The sequence below is a fragment of the Chelonoidis abingdonii genome, chromosome 2 (assembly GCF_003597395.2).
Source record: "Chelonoidis abingdonii isolate Lonesome George chromosome 2, CheloAbing_2.0, whole genome shotgun sequence".
NCBI classification, from domain to species: domain Eukaryota; kingdom Metazoa; phylum Chordata; order Testudines; family Testudinidae; genus Chelonoidis; species Chelonoidis abingdonii.
Window position 1 is genome coordinate 229,339,037 of NC_133770.1, and position 22,700 is coordinate 229,361,736.

General features: G+C 42.2%; 1 protein-coding gene across 2 annotated transcripts in view; it reads right to left on the reverse strand.

Moving 5' to 3' along the window:
- ALKAL1 (ALK and LTK ligand 1) overlaps window positions 1–11,185 on the reverse strand; it is a 51,817-nt gene extending 40,632 nt beyond the window's left edge. The window contains exons 1-2 of one of the 2 annotated variants that reach the window (XM_032785279.2): window positions 11,024–11,185; window positions 9,123–9,473 (exon numbers count right to left, since the gene is read on the reverse strand). In XM_032785279.2, the coding sequence (XP_032641170.1) occupies window positions 9,123–9,462 (340 nt within the window). In that variant the 5' untranslated portion in view covers window positions 9,463–9,473; window positions 11,024–11,185. Of the gene's footprint in view, window positions 1–9,122; window positions 9,586–11,023 lie in introns of those variants that run through there. The other variant, XM_075061968.1, reaches the window with a different exon arrangement.
- Between the last annotated feature and the right edge of the window lie 11,515 nt (window positions 11,186–22,700).

Genomic DNA, 22,700 nt, shown 5'->3' on the forward strand with positions numbered 1-22,700 from the left:
GGCAGACACACACGTGGTGATTTCAAAATGTAAGTGTGATACTTTGCGCAATAGTCCTGAGGGCAGAGCCATCAGGCAAGAAACTGTATCAGCAGGATTCTAATTCACTGAGGCATCAGTAAATTAAATGACAACCCAACTCCTTAACACTTGCCCTGTGCTTGGGACTCAGGGAACACACATTCCTACTGTGTGTGGGGGGATTATTTAAATTAAGAGCCAAGATAAAGATGACCAATACTGAGAATCACTCATATCAGATAAAGACATAGGGTTTTGACACCAGGGTCGGCTCCAGCTTTTTTGCTGCCCCAAGCAGCGAAGGAAAAAAAAAAAGACAAACCCAATTAAGCTACCACTGACGTGCCACTGAAGAGGAACAGAGGGACTGAAGGACTTGCTGCTGAATTGCCGCCAAAGACCCCAACATGCCGCCCCAGCACCAGATGGGCTGCTGCCCCTTTCTATTGGCCGCCCCAGGCACTTGCTTCCTTCGCTGGTGCCTGGAGCCGGCACTGTTTGACACAGTTCCGCATGTCATTCTTATAGGCAAACTAGGGAAATGTGGTCTAGGCTAAATTACTTTAAGGTGGGTGTACAACTAGTTGAAAGGCCATACTCAAAGAGTAGTTATCAATGGTGTTCTGTCAGACTTGGAGGGTGTATCTAGTGGAGTCCCGTCAGGATTAGTCCTGGACCTGGTAATATTCAATATGTTCATTAAGACTTAGATAATGAAGTGTAGAGAATGCTTATAAAATTTGCAGATGATACCAAGTTGGAAGGGATTGCAGGGTCTTTGGAGGGCAGGATTAGAAATCAAAAGATCTTGACAAATTTTGGAGAATTAGTCAGAATTCAATGCAGACAAGTGCAAAGTACTTACTTAGTAAGGAAAAATCTGTTGCACTACTAAAAAAATGGGGAATAACTGGTTGTAGTATCACTGAAAAGGATGAGGGGTTATGGTGGAACACAAATTGAATGTGAGATAATGCAATTGCGAGAAAGGATAATATCATTTTGGGCTGTATTAACAGGAGTGTTGTACGTAACACACACGAGGTAATTGTCCCAGTCTACTTGGCACTGGTAAGGCCTCATCTGGAGTACTATGTCCAGTTCTGAGTCCCACACTTTAAGAAAGATGTGGACAAATTGAAAAGAATCCAGAGGAGAGCAACAAAATTGATGAAAGGTTTAGAAAATCTGAACTATGATGAAAAGTTGAAAAAACTGGGCTTGTTTGAGGGGGACCTGATAACAGTCTTCAAATATGTTAGGATTGTTATAAAGAGGACTGTAGGGATAAATTGTTCTCGAAGTCCATTGAAGGTAGGATGAGACATAATGGGCTTAATCTGCATCAAGGGAGATTTAGGTTACATATTAGGAAAAACCTTCTAACTATAAAAGGTAGTTAAACTCTAGCATAGGCTTCCAAGGGAGGTTGTAGAATCTCCATCAGTTGAGGATTTTAAGAATAGATTGGACAAAAACCTATCATGGATGGTCTAGGTTTACTTGATCCTTCCTCAGCACAGGGGGGCTGGACTTGATGACTTCTCAAGGTCCCTTCTAGCCCTACATTTCTATGATTCAATGGCAGCAGTAATACAAAAGTAACATTGCATCTGGTAGGAAATGGTGGGTCTGAAATGGCTCCTGAACAGGAGGAGGGAACAGACTGAGATCACAGAGGTGCATTTCAAGGAGGGGAGTGGGGACAGAGAAACAGGATATCAGATAAAGGAATAAAATGAAACAAAACAAAAATGCATGTTCAATAGGGGGACAAATGTTAAACACTTGATCAGAAAAAAAAAAGATGACTAATAGGATCTTCTCTGTGAGAGCTTATAAGGGAAATATATATATATATATATATATATTTTTTCTGAGGGCAAAATAATAGTACAATTAAATAATAAAAATGTCATCCTTTCTCTCCACCCAAAATGTACTCCTATAGCATTAACAGAAACCTATTTCACATCTCTTATTGTTTACGTAGGGCTCAGTGCTAAACTTTGTACCAGTGTAGATAATGCATAAGACTGTTAGCCCCATTGAACTCAATAGGCATACTCAAGGTTGTAAGTGTTACACTTCCTATTATTCATTTGCTGGACTGGACCCTCTGCCATCACCTGTAAAGTTTAAAATGGAAATTAACCTTAAGAATCAATATGCGATGCAGATTGTCATAAAACAGAGGGCAAATCAGGCCTGAATTATAGCACCAAACAAATCAAAAATGTAACTGAAAGGCTCTGTTTTAAAAACACTGATCCTGGTTAGTGTGACCAGATGTCCTGATAAAATTGGGACTGTCCTGATATTTAACCCTCTGTCCTGCGTCCCGATCAATGTAATACCGGGACCCCATTTGTCCCGATATTCAGGTAAGGAGGCACGTGGGAGGGAGGCACCAACTCCATGGGTGCTCCAGGGTTGGAGCACCCATAAGGAAAAATTGCAGCCAAGCTCCCCCTTCCTCTCCTCCTTCTCCCTCCATGCCCAGTGTGCTGTGTCCCCGCTCCTCCCCCCTCCTAGCATTTCCAGCCACCAAACAGCTGTTTGGCGGCACTTAGTGCTTTCCAGAAGGGAGGGGGGAAGAGCGGGGACACCTCGTGCTCAGGGGAGAAGGAGGAGAAGAGGCAGGGCAGGAGCAGGGACTTGAGGGAAGGGGATGGAATGGGGGCAGAGCAAGGGCGGATGGTTGGGTGGGAAGAAGCGGGGGTGGGCAAATGCCCATATGGCAGATGGAAAGTCAGCACCATAGGGGTGAGTGGCAGGCAGGGGGGCAAAGAGGTGAGTGGCAGGCGGGGAGGGTGAAGAGGTAAGCAAGTGGCGGATGGGTGATGGGGGTGGGGAGGCGAGCAGTGGGTGGGGGACTGAGGAAGGATGCAGCAAGCCAGCAGGGGGTCAGGGGATGAGGAAGGGGGGGGCAAGGGGGCAGGACCTGGGACAGAGTGGGGGCAGAGCCTGGGAGGAGCAGGGATGGACAGTGGGTGGGGCTGATGGCACCCCAATGTGTCCCGATATTTTAGTGTTGTGATCTGGTCACTCTAATACTGGTTGAATTTGGTCTGCCATCACATTGTTCATCCAAGCCATCTGCTTGGATGTTCTACCCCTTCCCCTACCCTTCCTCTGTCTTGCCTTTTTCATTTGTTAGCTCTTTGGGGCAAGAACCATCCTCCATCCTGCGTTTGTACAGTGCCTAACACAACGTGGCTCCGTTCTTGATTGGCTCTTAAGTACTACCATAATAAACACAACATTATTAGATTCCCCTCAAGACAGAAGAAAACACACAGAGCTAGTTGAGTTACAAAGCACATGGTATAACCCTGTGCAAAATATAATCTTCCTTCCAGAATAACTATACAAAATACACATTAGTCATTACAAAATAATAACGAACTGTAAAATGACTGAAACCTGATGATACAAACACTGTCCAGAAATTCTGCTGAAATATCCGTTGATAATTATTTCAACGAGAAGACAATCAGAAGCACTAAACATGCTATGGTTTGTTTACTCCATAAAAATTAATTTCCTGTCTATTAGCTACTAGATTGTTTATACACATACAATTATAATTTTGCTTACCTATCAATTCATTTCCTTCAAAACAGCAAAACTACTAATCCTTAATCATGGATTAAGTGACTGGAAGCAGCTCACAGAAGGACTTGCTCACCAATCTTCCAATAAAAATGATTGACTTATAAATTGTAGATTTCGAACCACAAGATTAACTAAGGAAGTGAAATAAAAACATTAGACTTCTTAACTTAATAAAATAGAATTACTTATAAAGTGGCTCCATCTGTTACTTTAGCTAATCTTTCGGGGCTTGTCTGTCTGGTGGACATGTTATTCTGGAGAATGGAAAGTTTTGATTACTGTTATTTCCTTTTCTCCCAATATCCAGAAATCTTTACCTTCATACTATAAGTAGGAAAAAGTTATCTGAATATTGAAAATAAATAAATAATAATATTAATTAATTGATTGGAGAAGGCATAGGCACTGCCTGGAATATCCCATGTGCATCATGACAGAACATGCTAATTATTATAAAAATAATAGGAAATTAAAAAGTATGTTTCTATTCTTCATCAGCCTCAATTCCATTCTCCATTACATCCTTTAAAATCTTGCCTGTTTAATTTAAAAGTTCTCTGTTGAATTTACGCTGGTGTAACTGAGAACAGAACCTGACTTTGTGGCCTAAAATCCTGGAAAAAAATCAACTGATATCTTTTCAAATAATATCCTCCCATAACAAAGACAAAATTTGAGCCACCTAGCTGTTGTGAATTTAGATGACTCTTTCCTCTACATAAAGAGAGAATAGTGAATATATACAATCTTTTAATTTTTAGGACTACTTTAGCATGTAGGGTACACCAAAGCTGTTCCTGTTTTGCAGAAAGTTTTTGGATAAAAGGCAGCTAAGAAAATCTCATGAAATTAATGAAATATTCATGTTTACCCAAACATTCAATTAGAAGATAACATGAGGACCACTGTATCTTTGTGGAAAATACTACTTTAATTTCCAGATGAAAAGACAGAATTGAAAACTCGTGTATTCAGAGTAATGATGATTAGGAAGCCACAGTTACATATAGGGAATAGGGAGAAAATATCAGTCATGGTTCAGAAAGGAGGGACCCAAAACAACTTTTCAAAGCAAAAAATATGCTTCTTAATATGACTAGTTCTCAGGTTTATAGAGGCTCAAAGTATGGATGTTGCAGTAGCAAACTTAACTCCATTAGGGATAACACACTATTCAAAGGAACACTGTGTATTTCTAGTCACATTCTAGAAGATATCCTAGCAGAAGACTGTGTTTTGATTGCTAGATATTACTTTGTCTGAATACCTCTCTGGGGAATAGATGCTCACTTTTGTTAATCAAAATGACAAATGTAACTTGGAAGGATCTGGGCGATGGAAGTTCCTGTGACTTGGGTTCTGAGTGGAGAGAGAGAAAGTGATGAAGAAGCTGTCATCTTCACTGGATCTGGAAATAAGGGTCTCCATGCACAATATGAGATGATTAGTATAATCTAAGACCTCTTTCTCCAAATCTCTTGAATGGCTCCTAGGAGAAGAGGAAAAGCAAGGACACATAAAATAGGTGTTTCTCCTACTGTACTATAGCTCCATGTACCTTTTGTTTTTGAAAGAAGAAATAGAAAGGGGTACTGAATTGTCATTTGACACAAAATGATCATTTTAAAAAATGAACATAAGTGATGAGCCAAATAAGGAGCTGTATCTGCATCCTGATCTGAGTGAACCAGCCTTCTGACTGAGAGATCCCTTTATCAATCCAGTTCAATAGACACTTTGTGACCATCTGAAACAAAAGTTGTCACCATGCCATTGACATAAATTAAAAGAGTTGATAACTAAATCCAGTTTCAAATAGATAGGTGGCCACCTCAAAAACCTTAGCCATGAAAATAGGTGTAATTGGAACCCTCACTGTCTGCTGTGTCAGTAAATCCAGAAGCTGAATAAGCATGAAAATTTCTAAACTCTAGAGAAGATCTCTCTAGGTCAGGGAGGAAGCTTGCTCGGTGCTTAACCATGTTGTATCTGTTCTATGGATAACTGGAGGTCTGCAGTTTCCAAGGTTATCAGTCCTGCATTCTTCACAAGCACTACATTCTCTAAAACTAAGTATTTAAAGAGAAAGAAATCATGCTGTGTGAACTGCACTCAAAAGTATTTCTCTGTCCATCAGAAAAGATTCTAAAAAATAGACATTTATATGGGTAATGAAGTGTCATTGTTACATTAGATATTATATACATATTTTATATGCCTATAACTTTTATATTTCAGTGCATAAGCAACTTCCTCTATGGTAGGTATTTTATAATTATGCCTTCCTTTAAATCACCTAATATTAGCAACTGTTAGTGACAGGATATAGGATTTGATGCCCCACTAGTCTTTTCTGGTATGTCAATACCTATGTTCCCTGCTATCACTCTTCTTGTCAGCACATGAATCTGTGGCGATATTATCTGAATATGTTTTCTAATAGACTTTTTTTATAACTCCCAGAGTTAGTCTGACGGCTCTCAACACTAAGAGGTTTGTTCTTCTTTTGCATCTCTCATGCTTTTTAAAAAAATAGCACTCCCCAACCTGAGGATTTATATACATAGACCAGGGAGTGCAATTATTCTGTCCTTCTACCATCCAGTCATGAGAATAAATTACTTATGGTGGAACTTGGTCAAACATCCTGCATGTTGCCTTGAAAGGGGGACCTGTGAAAAATCAGACATATCTGCAGTTGTCTCACATGTAGTCCAAGCCAGGATAGTGATATATCATGCATCATGGGCACCTCTCTTTTCAGTAAACTAGTGGTCTAAACACTGGGGGAAATGTTGGCAGGTTCATTAAAGATACTCTCCTTCCTGGGACTGTATTCACTAATTACATCTTCCTGCACCTTTGAAATGTAAAGGTCAAGGAATGTGTATAGGAGAGGCATAATACTGAAAGGCCAAACTTTATTTGTTTTTGCCATTTCAACTTTTCCAATGTGTCTTTTCTCATTGCTCAGCATCATCAGGAGGAAATGGCAGTGAACCTGATGGAAAACACCAGTGGGCTACAGCCGGGATATATTCACGCCTTAATCTCCTTTTTGTAAATCTCATAATGCTACTTTCATGCAAAAATACCAGTTATGTAGAATGTACATAGCCTAACCACATAGACAAAAGACTGTGTGTCTTACCTATACACTTATCTATTAAAGAATTCTGCAAATAACTAATCACTGTAACTCAGTGTTTTGACATCATTACTGGATACAAGATGTTATCACAATAAGACCTTAGTACCTGATATGTTCTAGGCACAATTATATTGATCACAATTGACTTTTATGCCCAAACCCACAATTCATTTCCCTGCCATACTTTATTGTTTAATAGGACAAATGTTTCTGACCTACTCTGACCTTCTTCACACAAAAAGAAGAAAAGGTAAACTACATTTCCCCCAGGCAGAGTCATGAAAGTTGCTAGCATTTATTTAACATATGGACCAAATCGTGCTGTCAGTATCAATAAAACAAGACATCTTGAATTAATAAATCCAGAGCTAAATGTAACATCAGTTATTTTCTCTGTGCTTAATTCTAGGAATAACAGAACTGCCAGTGCAGAATGTGGGCAGGAATTCATTTTCATGAGAATTGTTTCTGTGCTGACTCAAGGAGAGAACAAGCCAATGTAAATATGAAAAGGGAGGGGCTTGATTTAAAACCACTACTCAGTAGTTTTGTTTTTCCAAAAAATATGAAGCTCGACTTTTGCAGCCAAAGTGACAATCACATGACACCAGTAAACTCGATTCCCCCTCTCACACCTCCAGATAAGGACAGCATAATTTATTAGGTTTGGTGTAACTTTATCCTCCACCCCCCCACACACAATGAGAAGCCCAACACAAGCTGAACTCTTAGTTTGGGGAATGGAGCCAAAGCAGAAGCAGCAGGATAATAAATTGCTTCCTATATTTGCTTGCTAGTTGTTTAAAAAGCAGCGGTCTGAGAGGAGTCCCCTTCAGGGTGCAGTGGGTGGAAGGGGTAGGAGAGTTCAATCCTTGAGGGGGCCATTTAGGGACCTGGGGGAAAAAAAATCTGCCTGGGGACTAGTCCTGCTTTGAGCAGGAGGTTGGACTAGATGGGATAGGCAACCTATGGCACAGGCGCTGAAGGCAGCACTCAAGCCGATTTTCAGTGGTAATCACACTGCCCAAGGCCTGGTCACTGGTTAGGTGGGAGGGGCTCTGCATCTTAATTTAATTGTAAATGAAGCTTCTTAAACATTTTAAAAATCTTATTTACTTTGCATACAACAATAGTTTAGTTATATATTATAAACTTATAGAAAGAGACCTTCCAAAAACGTTAACATATATCACTCACGCGTGAAACCTTAAAGTTAATAAAGAAAGACTTGGCACAGCACTTCTGAAAGGTTGCCAACCCCTGGACTAGATGACCTCCTGAGGTCCCTTCTAAGCCTGATATTCTAGTCTATGATCCACTGGGTCTCGATGCGCTGAGTCTCCCGTCTGCCCCGGGAGGGACGCAAAGACAGAAACAAATTCAGGGGCTGCCCAGAGCCTGGAAACGACGGCGAAGTGATAAAGAAGAAAAGCTCCCCTGGAGCAGCCCCGGGCCCCTGTTCTGAAAGAGGCTCCCCGAGCTGCCGCAGCTCGCCCCCGCCCCCAGCGGCTCTCCCTACCCAGCGCTGCGCTTTCCGCTGCTCCAGCCCATCATCCGACCTCCTGCGCCCTGCCTGCGGGTGTGTAAGGGAGAGGGACAGCAGCTCACCGGGTAAACTCAGGCTCTTAGCCTCGGGAGACCTGCAGCACTTAAAGGCTAACTAGGCACCCGAGGACCTGAAAGTGAATGGGAATCGCTTAGGTAGAAACTTAAAGGACAAGATGGGGAAAGTTCTGCAGCTCACACAGGCAGCAGCAGCCAATCCAGGGCATCGGGCCACGCGCTCTGCTCCAGTCAAAACATCCGCGCGCTGCTCCCGCTCCTGCATGCACCGAAAGTTTGCAGCTTTCGCGCTGCGGTGGCTGCCACGGGAGCCGAACAGCAGCGACAAGGACACCAGGGCAGAGGGGGAAGGAAGCGGAGAAGCAGATTTCTAGAAGCTGGCTCTCTGCTTCTGTGTTTCTACCAGGCTGAGGCCAGCTCCTATGCGCGGCTGGGATCCACGTGCAAGCAGCAGATCTCAGACGAGCCAGGAGGACGGTCAGCTTGGCTCCTGCTGGCTCTAAAGGCATCAACATGTCCCTCTCCCGCAGATAGAGGGACAGGGTAGAAACACAGATCCCCACGGAGCACGACAAAACACGCGTGCTTGCCCTCGCGGGAGCTGGGGAGACGCGCCCTTCCTCCAGGCCTGGGTGTGACAAGTACTGCAGCTGCTGAGGACAAGTTTCCTCTGCCAGGCCAGGGATGGGGAGAGAGGTGCGCGGTCCCCCGCCTGCTGGGATCGGGGGCGCGGAGGGGAAAAGGAGGGGGGAAGGGACGCTGCTCTTACCTACGTGCCTGGAGCTGGTGAAGAGCCGGGGCACCTGCCCCGCTGCTCGCTCCCTGGAGGCGGAGGAAGTCACCCGGAGGTCTTGGTCCACAGCTGCGGAGTAAAGGGCGCTGCCGCTGTAGCGCCTGGAGATCACCCTGTCCCCCCTCGGGGGGTGGTGAGGCTGGTGGCTCTCGCTGTCCCCGATAGCTTGCAAGAGAAGATCGAGCAGAGTCCTCCTGTCCCCTCCTGGCGCCTCCAGGTCCCTGCTGCTGCCCTCGACCCCCGGCGGCGCAGGGGCTGAAGTGAGCAGCAGGAAGAAGATGGCAGGCAGAGCGTGACATCTCTTTGCCCCTCGCATCTCTCTGGCTCCTGGGAGAAGAGAGACCAGAGCACGGTTAGCTCCTGGCCATGCCCGGACCCAGCCCTCTCCTCATGCTGGGGCCGGCTTCTGTCCCACTGGGTGGGGAAAGCGAGCGAAGCCAATGGGGGCTGACTGAGGCCGGCTGCAGGGCGCTGGGGAGAAGAGCGCTGCTGGGCGCGCAGGGAGCCAGGTGGCGCAAGGGCGCTGGGCTCAGCACACTCCTCTCCTCTCCCGCGCCTACACTGTGCTCTGCCAGGCTGGGGACCTTGCTAGTGCCAGCCCCGCTGCGCTGGGGTGGAGGGGCGGCGGGGGGGGGAGGAGGGCTCTCCGGATGGCCTGGCCCCGCCACACTTCCCCGCCCACCGCGGCAAGCGCTGCAGTTTCATCTCAGATCCCTTTAGAACACATTTATAGACACGGATTAGGACAACGGTATTAACCGAGCAGGACATATTACAATCCAGGGCTTTATTGGGGCTTTGCCTGGCTTTCTTCTCCCAGAGTGATCACTCCTGAAGCTTTAGTCGTTCAGCGGAATCACAACCAGTTTTAACTTTCAGCTGGACACAGATAACCAAGACAGAGACTTTTTTTTTAAATGGGGAAGGAAGGAGAATTGTTCCCAGGATTTTTAAGCCATAGAACCAGAAATCCTCACACTACTCTGGCATTGCCCTAGATTCGCATGCTGATATACATTATATAAAATACACTCTCGCTGTCTTTCCACTTAGAATGACAATTTCCCCCAGTTCTTGTTATGTGCTTGACTTTTATCTCTGTGAATTTACTGGGCACATTCATTGATCGAACTCCTGGCTTTCGGGTGGGTTAATGATTTTGCCAGGTGACTGGTAAGAGAATTTAGGCGCTTTGTTTTTCAATGTAGCCCGTGTTCTGACAGGAATAAAATTTAAAAGTCCAAACCTTTAGTATGTTTTACTGTATCAGTGTGAGAGCTCAAAGCCCTCCTACATCCACGCGAGCACATTACACACGTGGAGATACTACAGCCAAGATACTTCCATAAGTATTTTAGGAAAACGGAGGCTGGAGTGTTTCATTATTTTGGAGCGGAGACAAATATGAAAGGCGGTTTAAAAGGCAAACACAAAAATGACGGGCTGAGACTCCTAGCTGAGAACTTAATACATGTAAGTAAGCTATTCTAAATATAGCAAACAATTAGGATTACGAAAGAGGGGAATAAATCAGTTATTTACAAACCGAATTATGTTTGCATCACTTGCAACTCCCTTTTGTCAACAGAGCTAAAAAGATCTCGCAGCAAGCGAACTGCCCCAAAAATAGTTCGAGGTTTCCAACCCTCCGCCGGCAGCTATTGCATATGACTAGCTCTAGGAATGAATTAGGAATGGATTTAGCCTTTCATTCATTGATGCAGCGAGCGGATCCTGATTATTCGAAGTGGTGACACAACCCCTGGAATAATTAAAGAAATCTCTAAATCCCAGCCACCATATCTTGACTACAAAGAGAATTGCAGCAGCCCGGCAAAATGTCTCTCCCTCTACACAGGACAAGAGGGAGCGCTTACCTTGAAGTAGAGTCTAATTTTGCTCAGCTCTGGTATTTCTAAGTTGCTAAGAGACTTTTCTTCCTCTTTCTCCCAGTGAAGACTTACTTCTTTGGTTAGAGAGTGAATGGGGAGCGATCGGTTCTAAACCCAAAACAGTAGGATGCGCCTTTAGCAGCCATTCGCCTGTCTTATATAGTTCACTATCGGCGTATTCATTTGAGTACTATCGACTGTAGGTGGGTGGCAGTCAATGAAGACATCTTTGGTAATCATTCTTCGCCTCAGCGAAAGTGTTTCTGACAAACTTCCTCCTCCCTTTTCGTCCCCGGGTGGATAGCAATTGAAAGCCATCAATTGAAGTGGCTCGGATCTATTTGTGAAATTAGATTTCTCTGTAGATTAGGAAATGCTTGCTAATAAACCTACACATACGAGAGAGGAGAATACTTTTGAACGTTGTGGAATTCCCTTGTACAGCTATTAATACATTGGGAGAAAGTAAAATTAATTTCTCTCATATTGGAAAAAAGAAGCCATCAGAAAGGAACAGTGTGTATAAATTGCACACACCCAGGTTTGTCATGGTTTGAGGGTAGGTAGAGAGAGAAAGTTTTTAATGAACCAATAAAGTAAAGCACATTACAAGTTAGTACTTTTCTTTAAAAAATAATTTCAGAACATGGGAGACAAAAAATAAAATGGCAAAATAGTTACCACTGCGTTAGCAAAATCATTAATTCCAAAATGTTTGTAAATTTGCCTTAAAGATTCATAAAGATGGAAAGGAAGCTTTGAAATCATTGGAAATTGGACCTCTGCACTGGAAGAACAGTCAGGCACAGAAGGTGCTGTAGTAAATTGAAAAGCAGCACATTTAAAAATGATATGAGGAAATACTTCTTCACAACAGCACAGAATTAACCCATCAAGCCCTTTGTCACAAGTCACCTGAGGCCAAAGTTTAACAGGATTTTAAAAAGAATTGGACATTTATATGGAGTAACCAAAGTTCTAAGAGTAAGGAGTTTTTTTACGCAAGAGTTTTGTAGGAGATATAAATCTTCATGCTTAGACAACATACAAACCAAACTTTAACTAATAGGGGAGCTAGGAAGAAACTTTCCCTTGGTCAGATTATCCCATAATTGGCCATCTCGGGGTTGTTTATATCATCCTTTGAAGTATTGAGGACTGGTCCTTGTCAGACAGCATGCTGGGCTACATGGAGTGACCCGGTATGGCAATCACTGTGATGCTAAAGTAATCTTCCCAATCTCAGGTCTCAAAACCATAGTAAGGAGCAGGTATTTTGCAAGCTTCCTTAGCCAGCTCTGCAAATGCAGCTGAATCTTGATTAGTAACATCTTGGGGATCATGATCTGGATGCCTGAGCATCCCTTGAGCAAAACCTACTATTCATGCCATCCAAATTCTGTGGTGGTTCTGGGAAGCGGATGTTGGCTAGGAATTAGTATAAAAGCAGCAAATTTGGTTGTACGTAGCCATAACTTATTCCTTGACATGTATGGTCAATAATCTATAGTTATATACTGCAAAGCTCTGTATTACACTTTCATTTTATTTGATTGTCCTTCACTGAATACCTTGTAGAGCACCCAACTTCTTCCTTTCTCTTTTATTCCTGCTACCAGTTCTTTCTCTCTTTCCAGTGACCTGCACTCTAATATTTTTGGATTAACTATACACTGGTATTCCCACCTAAAAAAACAATAAAGACTTTCAATTAAATAAATAAATATAAAAACAACAACCCAGGTTGCCAAAGGTGAAAGCCCAATGCACTATCCCATCTTTTACATTTTTTTAAATGTATTCCTCCTCTGTTTTCAAGAGAGTAAACAAGAAATCAAGGGAGTAAGAGAGTAAGCATAACAGATAGTAGGGCTGATCTAGCTTCCATTAAAGTCACTGCAAATATTCTCGTTGACTGCAACGGGAATTGGATCAAGCTCTAAAATAATGATAAAAACTAATTAGGGCAACATGATTCCTGAATCTCTACTTTTAAGTAGCTTTTCCTATTTTGTTAAAAAAAAGTAAGCAAGAACCTCAGAGACTATGTTTCTTTTTTTAGAGATTTATTTTCTATTATTGCGCAAAGCCTTGCTTCTGCTTATGTTGTTTGGGAATGTGCACTCTTCAGAAAGTATTTCAAAGAAGGAGACATGGGCAGCAACTAGGGGGAGAAGACTGCTTTACTAATCCCAGGGAATTTTAATAGGTTGAAAACCTATTCTCAGGCCAAGACTGCAGCAGGGCTATCTAGCAGTGGCCATGAAGAGCCCCTACATCAGTATTCTTGGAAAGAATCCCAGTGTGATTTTTATAGCGAAAGTACTTGGAAAACAGCAAAGAGAGTAATTCTTAATTCTGAAGGATTTAGAGTTGACATGGCCCCTTATTTAGGATATACGTAAAGAACATGACCACAATAGCCATAAATTGTTTGAGAGATTTACTTGCTCTCTGAACTATAAACCATTGGTTAGTTACTGCATTGATTAGTGGTACTTTCTTTTTCTTCTCTGACATCCCTCAGTAACAAGTGTGCGTTTAGCTGGGCTGACATTAAAGTCATACCGACAAAATCATTTGGGCTCAGTGAGACACTCTTTTGAATTTTCACTTTATCCTTGGTTAACATATGCTCAATTGCAAGTGGGTGACCTACTTGCCAGTGTTGCTCTAGTGATGAGGTTTCTAGGTACTAAAATACACAAACTACCCAAGTTTAACCTCAAATTATCCATATAACTGAAAGCAGATAAAGTGAAGATTCAAAGGATAGGTGCCTGACTGAGAAAAAGTGAATCTGTTAGCATGTCTTTCATGTCAATCCGGCTACACAAAAAAACCCAGAAGGTGAAATCCTGCTCCTTTTGAAGTCAATGGGAATTTTATCTTAAAATCATCAGTTTTATGTTACTCAGTACATTTGCAGGTGGTTGAGGTGGGTGCCCCAGCCTGTTCCAGAAGCATCCATAATAAAAGCCATCATCAGGGAAGTGACTGAGAATCTTTCCCCCTTTCCACACATTCAAGGGGTCTAGCCACCAAATGACCACTCACTGGACTTCAGGCAGGACCGAGTTCATGAACCATCTGGTTGTGGAGGCCAAAGGTGTAAGGACCAAAGGTGAAGTTTGGCAAGGTGCACACCGACATGTAGCCTAAGAGCTCCAGACACATAGGGACTGTCACAGTCTATTTAATCTGTGAATCGTTTGACAGACTGAAGAGATCATAATCTTTCTGTTGGCAGGTAACCACTTGCTGCTCTGGAGCTGACTAAAGCTCCTATTAACTCTACTGTGAGTGATGGTATGAGAGACAATTTACTGTCTCTCTGGGCCAGTGTGAGCCACGCTGGCAGCATGTGTGCAGATCCGTCTGTGCCCAGCAGGACAGTGCCCACGGGACGGGCATGCACAAGGGAGAATGACGCATTGAATCTTTCCGGCCCTAACTTTCTCCTCTCGCCTCCACTCCACCTCCCGCTGCTCCAGCTCGTTGCGAGCTTTGGTCCAGTCGGTGAGTGGTCATTTGGTGGCTAGACCCCTTGAATGTGTGGAAAGGGGGAAACATTCTCAGTCACTTCCTTGATGATGGCTTTTATCATGGATACATGAGGAGTCACAGGGCCTATGAATAGTCATGACAGATGCTGCTATTAACAACCCTCCAGAAAAACTATAGTCTCACACACGAGGCACATGCTCATCTGCAGTGGGCTACACACTGACACATACTTGAAGAATAACATAACTGGCTGTGGCCAAAAGGGCTGAAGTTATCTTTGAAAGTATAAACAATACAAGTCGGAGTACAAAGGTAATAGTACCACTTCATTTGGCACTGTTTGACCACTACTGGAATATTGTATCAAGTTCTGATGTCCACAATTCAAGAAGGATTTTAATAAATTGAAGAGGTGTTACAGAAGACACACAAGAATGTTTAAAGGATTAGAAAACATGCCTTATAGTGAAAGAGTCAAGGAGCTCAATCTATTTAGTTTATCAAAAAGAAGGTTATGAGGTGACTTGATCACAATCTATAAGTATCTACAAAGGAACAGAAATGTGATAATAAAGCGTTCTTCAGTCTAGCAGACAAAGTATAACAAGACCCAATCATTGAAGATGAAGCTAGAAAAATATAGACTAGAAATACAATGCAAATTTTTAACAGGGAGGATAATTAACCATTAAATTTTCATATCCTATTTGGAATCTCTTGGCCCCAAGTGTATTTTATTGTGAAGAGTTTCAGAGGCAAATTATGGATTATTTAGTAGTGTGGGTTTTTCTTATCAATTAAAAAAAATGTATTTCACTTTCAGTTAATTTCCCCTTTTCATGTATTATGATATTGGATGCATCTACACACCTATCTTCAAAAGCTTAAATATAATGAAATCACTAATTCTTTATAGTTTTGTTACCTTTCTGGCCATTTTCCCTCTTTTCACACCCTCTGCTTCCTGCCTTCTATCATGGTATCCTCTGCAATGGTCTCTCTGCCTCTACTCCAGGTGCCCCTATTTCCTCCTTTAAGTCCTTCCTGCCATTGCTCAGTCCTTCCTTACCCATCCCTTCCATCTATCCATGGATCCACCCCCTCACAGAAAAATCTCTCATCCCTTATATTTCCTTTTAATTTAGAAACACACACACACACACACTACAGTTGCAAGATCAAACACTGGGAAATTCCAAGAGTTAAGGCTTCAATGTTGTACCTCCCATATATTTTAATAACAGAGAGCAATATTTAAGATGTACATTTAACATGAGAAAATGCTGAATATGTGCAATCTGTCATATCATGCTCTTCACTGTGGCATCTGAGTTGTGCCCAAGTTATTGTTGAGGCAACCTTAACATTTTTAATTCCCTAACTTAATGGTCCTGCAACTGTAATGTTACACTATCATTTTTGTTAGTTCCATAGGTATTATTAAGGGAAGAAAAGAAGAAAAATTATAAGAGAAAATCAGGAAGTGATCACTGTGAATGAGTTATAAGCTTTTCTGTTGTAGGCTTTTTCTCAGTTTAACTGAAATGGAGGTTAATTTATGCTGAGTTGTACATTTCTCAATTCACACCTGTTCATCTCCTTTCTCTATAGGTATTTGCCATGTACAAGAATTAACAAGTGCATATCTAATTTGGGCCCAATAAAACCCTTGGGACCCACACTTGAAGAGTACCATCCACATGGAATAATGGGTCATGCAACTATCTCTGCATCAACGTCTTCCTTTTTCTGGCACCTCATGGAGAGCTCTACATTGAAAACATAGACCTGCACATAAGGAGAAAGACTGGCCAGGTGCATAAAGGGCAGAGTGGAACTGAAAAGAATGTATGTCACCCCCCCTCAAGCCTGAGGGAATCAATACAAAATATAACATGAAGCCAGACTGTACTGCATTTGGGTGGAGTCTGGTTGGGAATTCCTTTTTAAGAGGGTTCTGTGGGCAGCTAAGGTCTCCAAAGGAGCTACCAGGCCTGGAGTGAAAGAGACCCCAAACCCAGCATAGACACACCAGGCCTTCCCCATGAATAGTCCCAGCCTTCTCTTGGTTCCCCAAGATCAAATCAGTATCTTAGATGTCTGTATACTAATACGAGAAGTATGGGGAATAAGCAGGAAGAACATGAAATGCTAGTAAATAAACACAACTATGACAGTTGGCATTACAGAGACCTGGTGGGATAATATGCATAACTGGAATATTGATATAAAAGGGTACAGCTTGCTCAGGCAGGGGAAAAAGGAAAGAGGTTATGCCTTATATATTAAAAATGTATACACTTGGACTGAGGTTGAGATGGAAACAGGAGACAGACTTGTTGAAAGTCTCTGGGTAAGGATAAAAGGGTAAAAAACAAGGGTGACGTCATGGTTGGGTCTACTACAGACTACCTAGCCAGGAAGAAGTAGTGGATGAGGCTTTTTTTAAACAACTAATAAAATCATCCAAAACACAGGACTTGGTGGTGATGGGGGATTTCAACTACTCAGACATCTGTTGGGAAAATAACACAGCAAGGCACAGATTATCCAACAAGTTCTTGGAATATATTGGAGACAATTTTTTATTTCAGAAGGTGAAGAAAGCTACTAAGAGAGAGGCTGTTCTAGATTTGATTTTGCAAATAGGGAGGAACTGTTTGAGAATTTGAAAGTGGAAGGCATCTTGGGTGAAAGTGATCATGAAATGATAGAGTTCTGATTCTAAGGAATGGTAGGAGGAAGAACAGCAAAATAAAGACAATGGATTTCAAGAAGGCAGACTTTAGCAAACTCATGGATTTGGTAAGTAAGATCCCATGGGAAGAAAGTCTAAGAGGAAAAACAACTGAAGAAAGCTGGCACTTCTTCAAAGAGACATTATTAAGGGCACAAGAGCAAACTATCCCACTGCGTAGGAAAGATAGGAAGTATGGGAAGAGACCACCTTTGCTAAACCAGGAGATCTTCAATGATCTAAAAATCAAAAAAGAATCCTACAAAAAGTAGAAAATAGGTCAAATGACAAAGGATGAATACTGTATAAACTAACAAAATTATGTAGGGACAAAATTAGAAAGGCCAAGTTGCAAAATGAGATGAAACTAGCTAGACATATAAAGGGTAACAAGAAAACATTCTACAAATACATGAGAAGCAAGAGGAAGACCAAGGACAGGGTAGGCTCATTACTCGGTGGGGGGATGAGGGGAAGGGAGAATAATAAAAAAAAATGTGGAAATGGCAGAAGTACTTAGGGAAAAAACAAGTTTAAAATGATGTAGAAAATTAGATGTCTTCAAGTCACCAGGGCCTGATGAAATGCATCCTAGAATATTCAAGGAACTTACTGAGGAGATATCATTAGCGATTATCTTAGAAAAATCATAGAAGACTGGAGAGATCCCAGAAGACCGGAAAAGGGCAAATATAGTGCCAATTTATGTAAAGAGAAATAAGGACAACCCAGGGAATTACAGACCAGGCAGCTTAACTTCTGAACCCAGAAAAATAATGGAGCAAATAATTAGGCAATCAATTTGAAAATATCTAGACCAGTGGTTCTCAAAGCCAGTCTGCCGCTTGTTCAGGGAAAGCCCCTGGTGGGTCGGGCCTATTTGTTACCTGCTGAGTCCACAGGTTTGGCTGATCGCAACTCCCACTGGCTGCGATTTGCCGCTCCAGGTCCATGGGGGTTTCGGGAAGCTGCGCAGTCTGAGGGATGTGCTGGCCGCCCTTCCCGCAGACCCCATTGGCCTGGAGCAGCGAACTGCAGCCAGTGGGAGCCACAATCAGCCGAACCTGTGACATGGCAGGTAAACAAACTGGCCTGGCTCACTGGATACTTTCCCTGAACAAGCAGTGGACCAGCTTTGAGAACCACTGATCTAGAAGATAATAAGGTGATAAGTGATGGCATGGATTTGTCAAAAACAAATCATGTCAAACCAACCTGATAGGTTTCTTTGACAGGGTAACAAGCCTTGTGGATGGAGGGAAGCGGTAGATGTGGTAGATCTTAACTTTAGTAAAGCTTTTGATACTGACTCGCATGACCTTCTGATAAACAAACTGGGAAAATGCAACCTATATGGAGCTACTGTAAGGTGGGTGCAAAACTGGTTGGAAAACCATTCCCAGAGAGTAGTTGCCAGTAATTCACAGTCATGCTGGAAGGACATAATGCGTGGAGTCCCGCAGGGATCAGTTCTGGGTCCAGTTCTGTTCAATATCTTCATCGATGATTTAGATAATGGCATAGAGAGTAAACTTATAAAGTTTGAGGATGATACCAAGTTGGGAGGGTAGCAAATGCTTTGGAGGATAGGATTAAAGTGCAAAATGATCTGGACAAAGCGGAGAAATGGTCTGAAGTAAATAGAATGAAATTCAATAAGGACAAATGCAAAGCATTGCACTTAGGAAGGAACAATCAGTTGCATACATACAAAGTGGGAAATGGCTACCTAGAAGGGAATACTGTGGAAAGGGATATGGGAGTCATAGTGGATCGCAAGCTAAATATGAGTCAACAATGTAACGCTATTGCAAGAAAAGTAAACATCATTCTGGGATATATTAGCAGGAGCGTTGTAAGCAAGACACGAGAAGTAATTCTTCTGCTCTACTCTGTGGTGATTAGGCCTTAACTGGGGTATTGTGTCCAGTTCTGGGCACCACACTTCAGGAAGGATGTGGACAATTTAAAGAGAATCCAGAGAAGAGCAACAAAAAAGATATAGAAAACATGACCTATGAGGGAAGATTGAAAAAATTAGGTTTGTTTAGTCTGGAAAAGAGAAGACTGAACATGACAACAGTTTTCAAGTACATAAAAGATTGTTATAAGGAGGAGGAAGAAAAATTGTTTGTCTTAGCTTCTGAGGACAGGACAAGAAGCAATGGGCTTAAATTGCAGCAAGAGAGGTTAAAGTTGGACATTAGGAAAAACTTGCTAACTGTCAGGGTGGTTAAGCACTGGAATAAATTGCCTAAGGAGGTTGTGGAATCTCCATCCTTGGAGATTTTTAAGAGTAGGTTGGACAAACACCTGTCAGGGATGGTCTAGATAATACTTAGTCCTGCCACGAGTGCAGGGGACTGGACTAAATGACCTCTCGAGGTCCCTTCCAGTCCGATGATTATACAATCCACAGGGTCAATAACTGCTGCTCAAGGGCATCTTTGCAGAATTTTCTCCCTACAGATTACTTCCCAGGGATATTTCCATTGGAGGGAGTGTTTCAGGCTTAGCTGTGTACTTTTATGCTATGGGTTGTGGATGAAGGTTTCAGAGAGCAGCAATAAGCATGGTGATTTGTTACCTGCAATTTAATACAGTGAAGTAATTTGAGGGGAGAGCCATGCTGTAAGATCACTGTGCTGAATATGTGTTTGAAGTACTGGGCTGTGAGATAATGTTTCAAGTGAACCTTCAGAAGCATTTCTAATCACAACTGGGACTCATGACCACAGGCACTGACTTTCAGTTTTTCCTAGGGGTCCTCCATCCCTCCTCTGCTCCAATGCCTCGCCCTGCTGAGCATCCACTATTTTTTTCCATGGGTGCTTCAGCCCTGGAGCACCCACAGAGGCAGTGCCTATGCTCATGCCTGCCCTTGCTTTTCCTCTCTTCCTTAAAATGCAGTTCCTAAGCATAGCTGAGTAAGCCTGGCTGGCAAGAGGAGTTACCAGAAATCTCTAAAAATGGCTGCTTTGCATGTCAGGCTCCATCCTGCTCTCACTGAAGTCAATGGGAAAATTCGTACTGACTGGCTGGAAGGAGACTTGTCCCATTATTGCACTGACAGGCTGCATTTAAAACACCAATGCCCTCTCTATGCCTCTCCTGTATCATGACCAAGTATCCTCCTCAACAATGTTCTTTTCATCATGGACAGGGACATTTCTGTGCATTATTTGGAACCCACTCTGCACCCATTCTAATACCAAGCACACAGCAATGTCACGTCAACCTTAAACCCAAATCGGAGCCACAGCATTCTAGGAGAGCTCTAAAAGATAGAAGGGATCATAGATCAGAAAGTAATGTGCACATACATTCTGACCCTGCTTTTTTTTACTCTCTTAGTTTGACTAACATACATTCTTTGATTACATTTGATTATTGACTATCAATACTGACTAATTGTACAGACCAACAGCTTTACTCAGAGCTTTAGGAAACAGGGGACAAAACTGTAACAGGGCCCCCCGCCCCAGCTAAAAGGAGGGACATTCTATGAGCCACTAAGGCTGCTTTAGAAGTGCTATAAGAACCAGTGAAAAATCCATTACCAAAGCTTATGGGTCTGGGATAACTAGATGTTCTCATCCCAGACAAAGGAATTTATCTATTTCAAGAGAAAAAAATAAGAGTAGGGCTAACCTTTGACAGGGTCAAGCAAAGAGCATTCATTAAGAGCCTCAGACTGGCTGCGCTATATGGCCTTTTATTAAATCTAACTTGATCAGATTTAACTAATATGAGCCTAAGCCTTTCTAGACAGTTGGAGAGTAATATAACTTAAACAAATCAACCGAGTGAGATAAGATTATCATAGTGTTGTGTTCAGTGTTTCTGTAAAGCACAAAAGTAATAATTGCATCATATGGATATTTCTACACTTCAAGCTGGGCATGTTATTCCCAGTTTGAGGAGACATATCTGTGCTAGCTCTGAGGGAACTAGCATGATAAAAATAGATTGTAGCTACAGCAGCATGACAAACAGGAAGGGTTAGCTGCCCACAATACAGCCCTGACTGGAACTCTATGTATATTGTGTATGTGTATGTATATTTGTGTATGTATATTTAGTGTGCTGTCTCAATCAGTGGCTTGAAGTACAGGCATTCCCTAAGTACAGGCATTCCCTATTGGCTATTTGGGGGAGTGGTGTCTTCCTCTTGTGTGATTTTTACACACACACACACACAAGTTAGCTCCTCCACCACTGTGGCTACATTCTAATTTTAGTGTGCTGTCTCAATCAGTGGCTTGAAGTACAGGCATTCCCTAAGTGCCAGATGGCCAACTTCAAGGATTCCATCAAAACCTTTATAAGGATTTTATTTTAAACATAAAACAAAATTTTGATTATTTAATGTGTTAGAGTTTTGAGGGTTGATAATCAATTAATGGAACACAAACTTAGAATTATTTCTGTAAAAGAAGGAGAGAGAAAGGAGAGTACAGAAGTCACTGGTACCACTAACACCATACCTCCACCACTCATTTTTACATTGTCTTTTCAAAATGTACTTCAAGAGACCTTTAAACCCTGTGTCCCTGATTGCCTGCTGTCTGGCTTGTTAATGGACCTTTTAGCCAGCTAAGCAGCTGGGGAACTGTGGAGCTGACTGAGAAACCAGGCAGCCCAGCAAACTGAAAAGTTCCATCTAAGTTCTGCCAAAACAGATTTTTTTTTTTTTTTGGATTTTCATTCCCACAAAAAATAATAAGTTTTTGACTTCCTGATTCAGAACAAAACTTTTCTCAAAAACAAAAAAAAATTCACAGGAAGGAAAATTCTTTTTCTAACCAGCTCTAACAAACACACATCATTTCCTGCTCTGAAGAGCTTTCAGTATAAATAGGAAATACAGCCAACAAGTAGGAAGGTAAACAGAGGCACAGAGAGATTTTATGATTTACCCAAGGTTACACAGAAAAGTAAGGTCTCTTGATCCCTACTCCAGTGCCCTAGCCACTTGGCCATGCCACCTCCCTTATCTTAAACAAACAAGCAAACTAAAAATCTCAGAAGCCTGTTGTCTCTCTACTGTTCCATTACCTCAATTAGCCAGACTCCTTATTTTGATAGATTCTGTTTTCACTCTTAGATTTCCTCTCTTTAGTAGAGTTGTTTTGGAATTTGTTAATATTTTTGGGAGCGGGAGGTGTCAGGAAATGCCAATTTGTCAAAACCAGAACTTTTTGCAGAAATATATAATTTTTAACCCAACATTCACTGGGAAGGCTTTTCAGGTCTAGGACTGAATCTCTGGTCAAAATGGAGAGAGAACATTTAACTCTTCCCCACCAACAAAGGCCATTAGTTAGGACATTCAGCTGGGATGTGAGCAATCTAGGTTCAGGTCCCTGCTCTGAACCAGGCAGAGCAGAGAGATAAACCTCAGTCTCCGACAGCTCA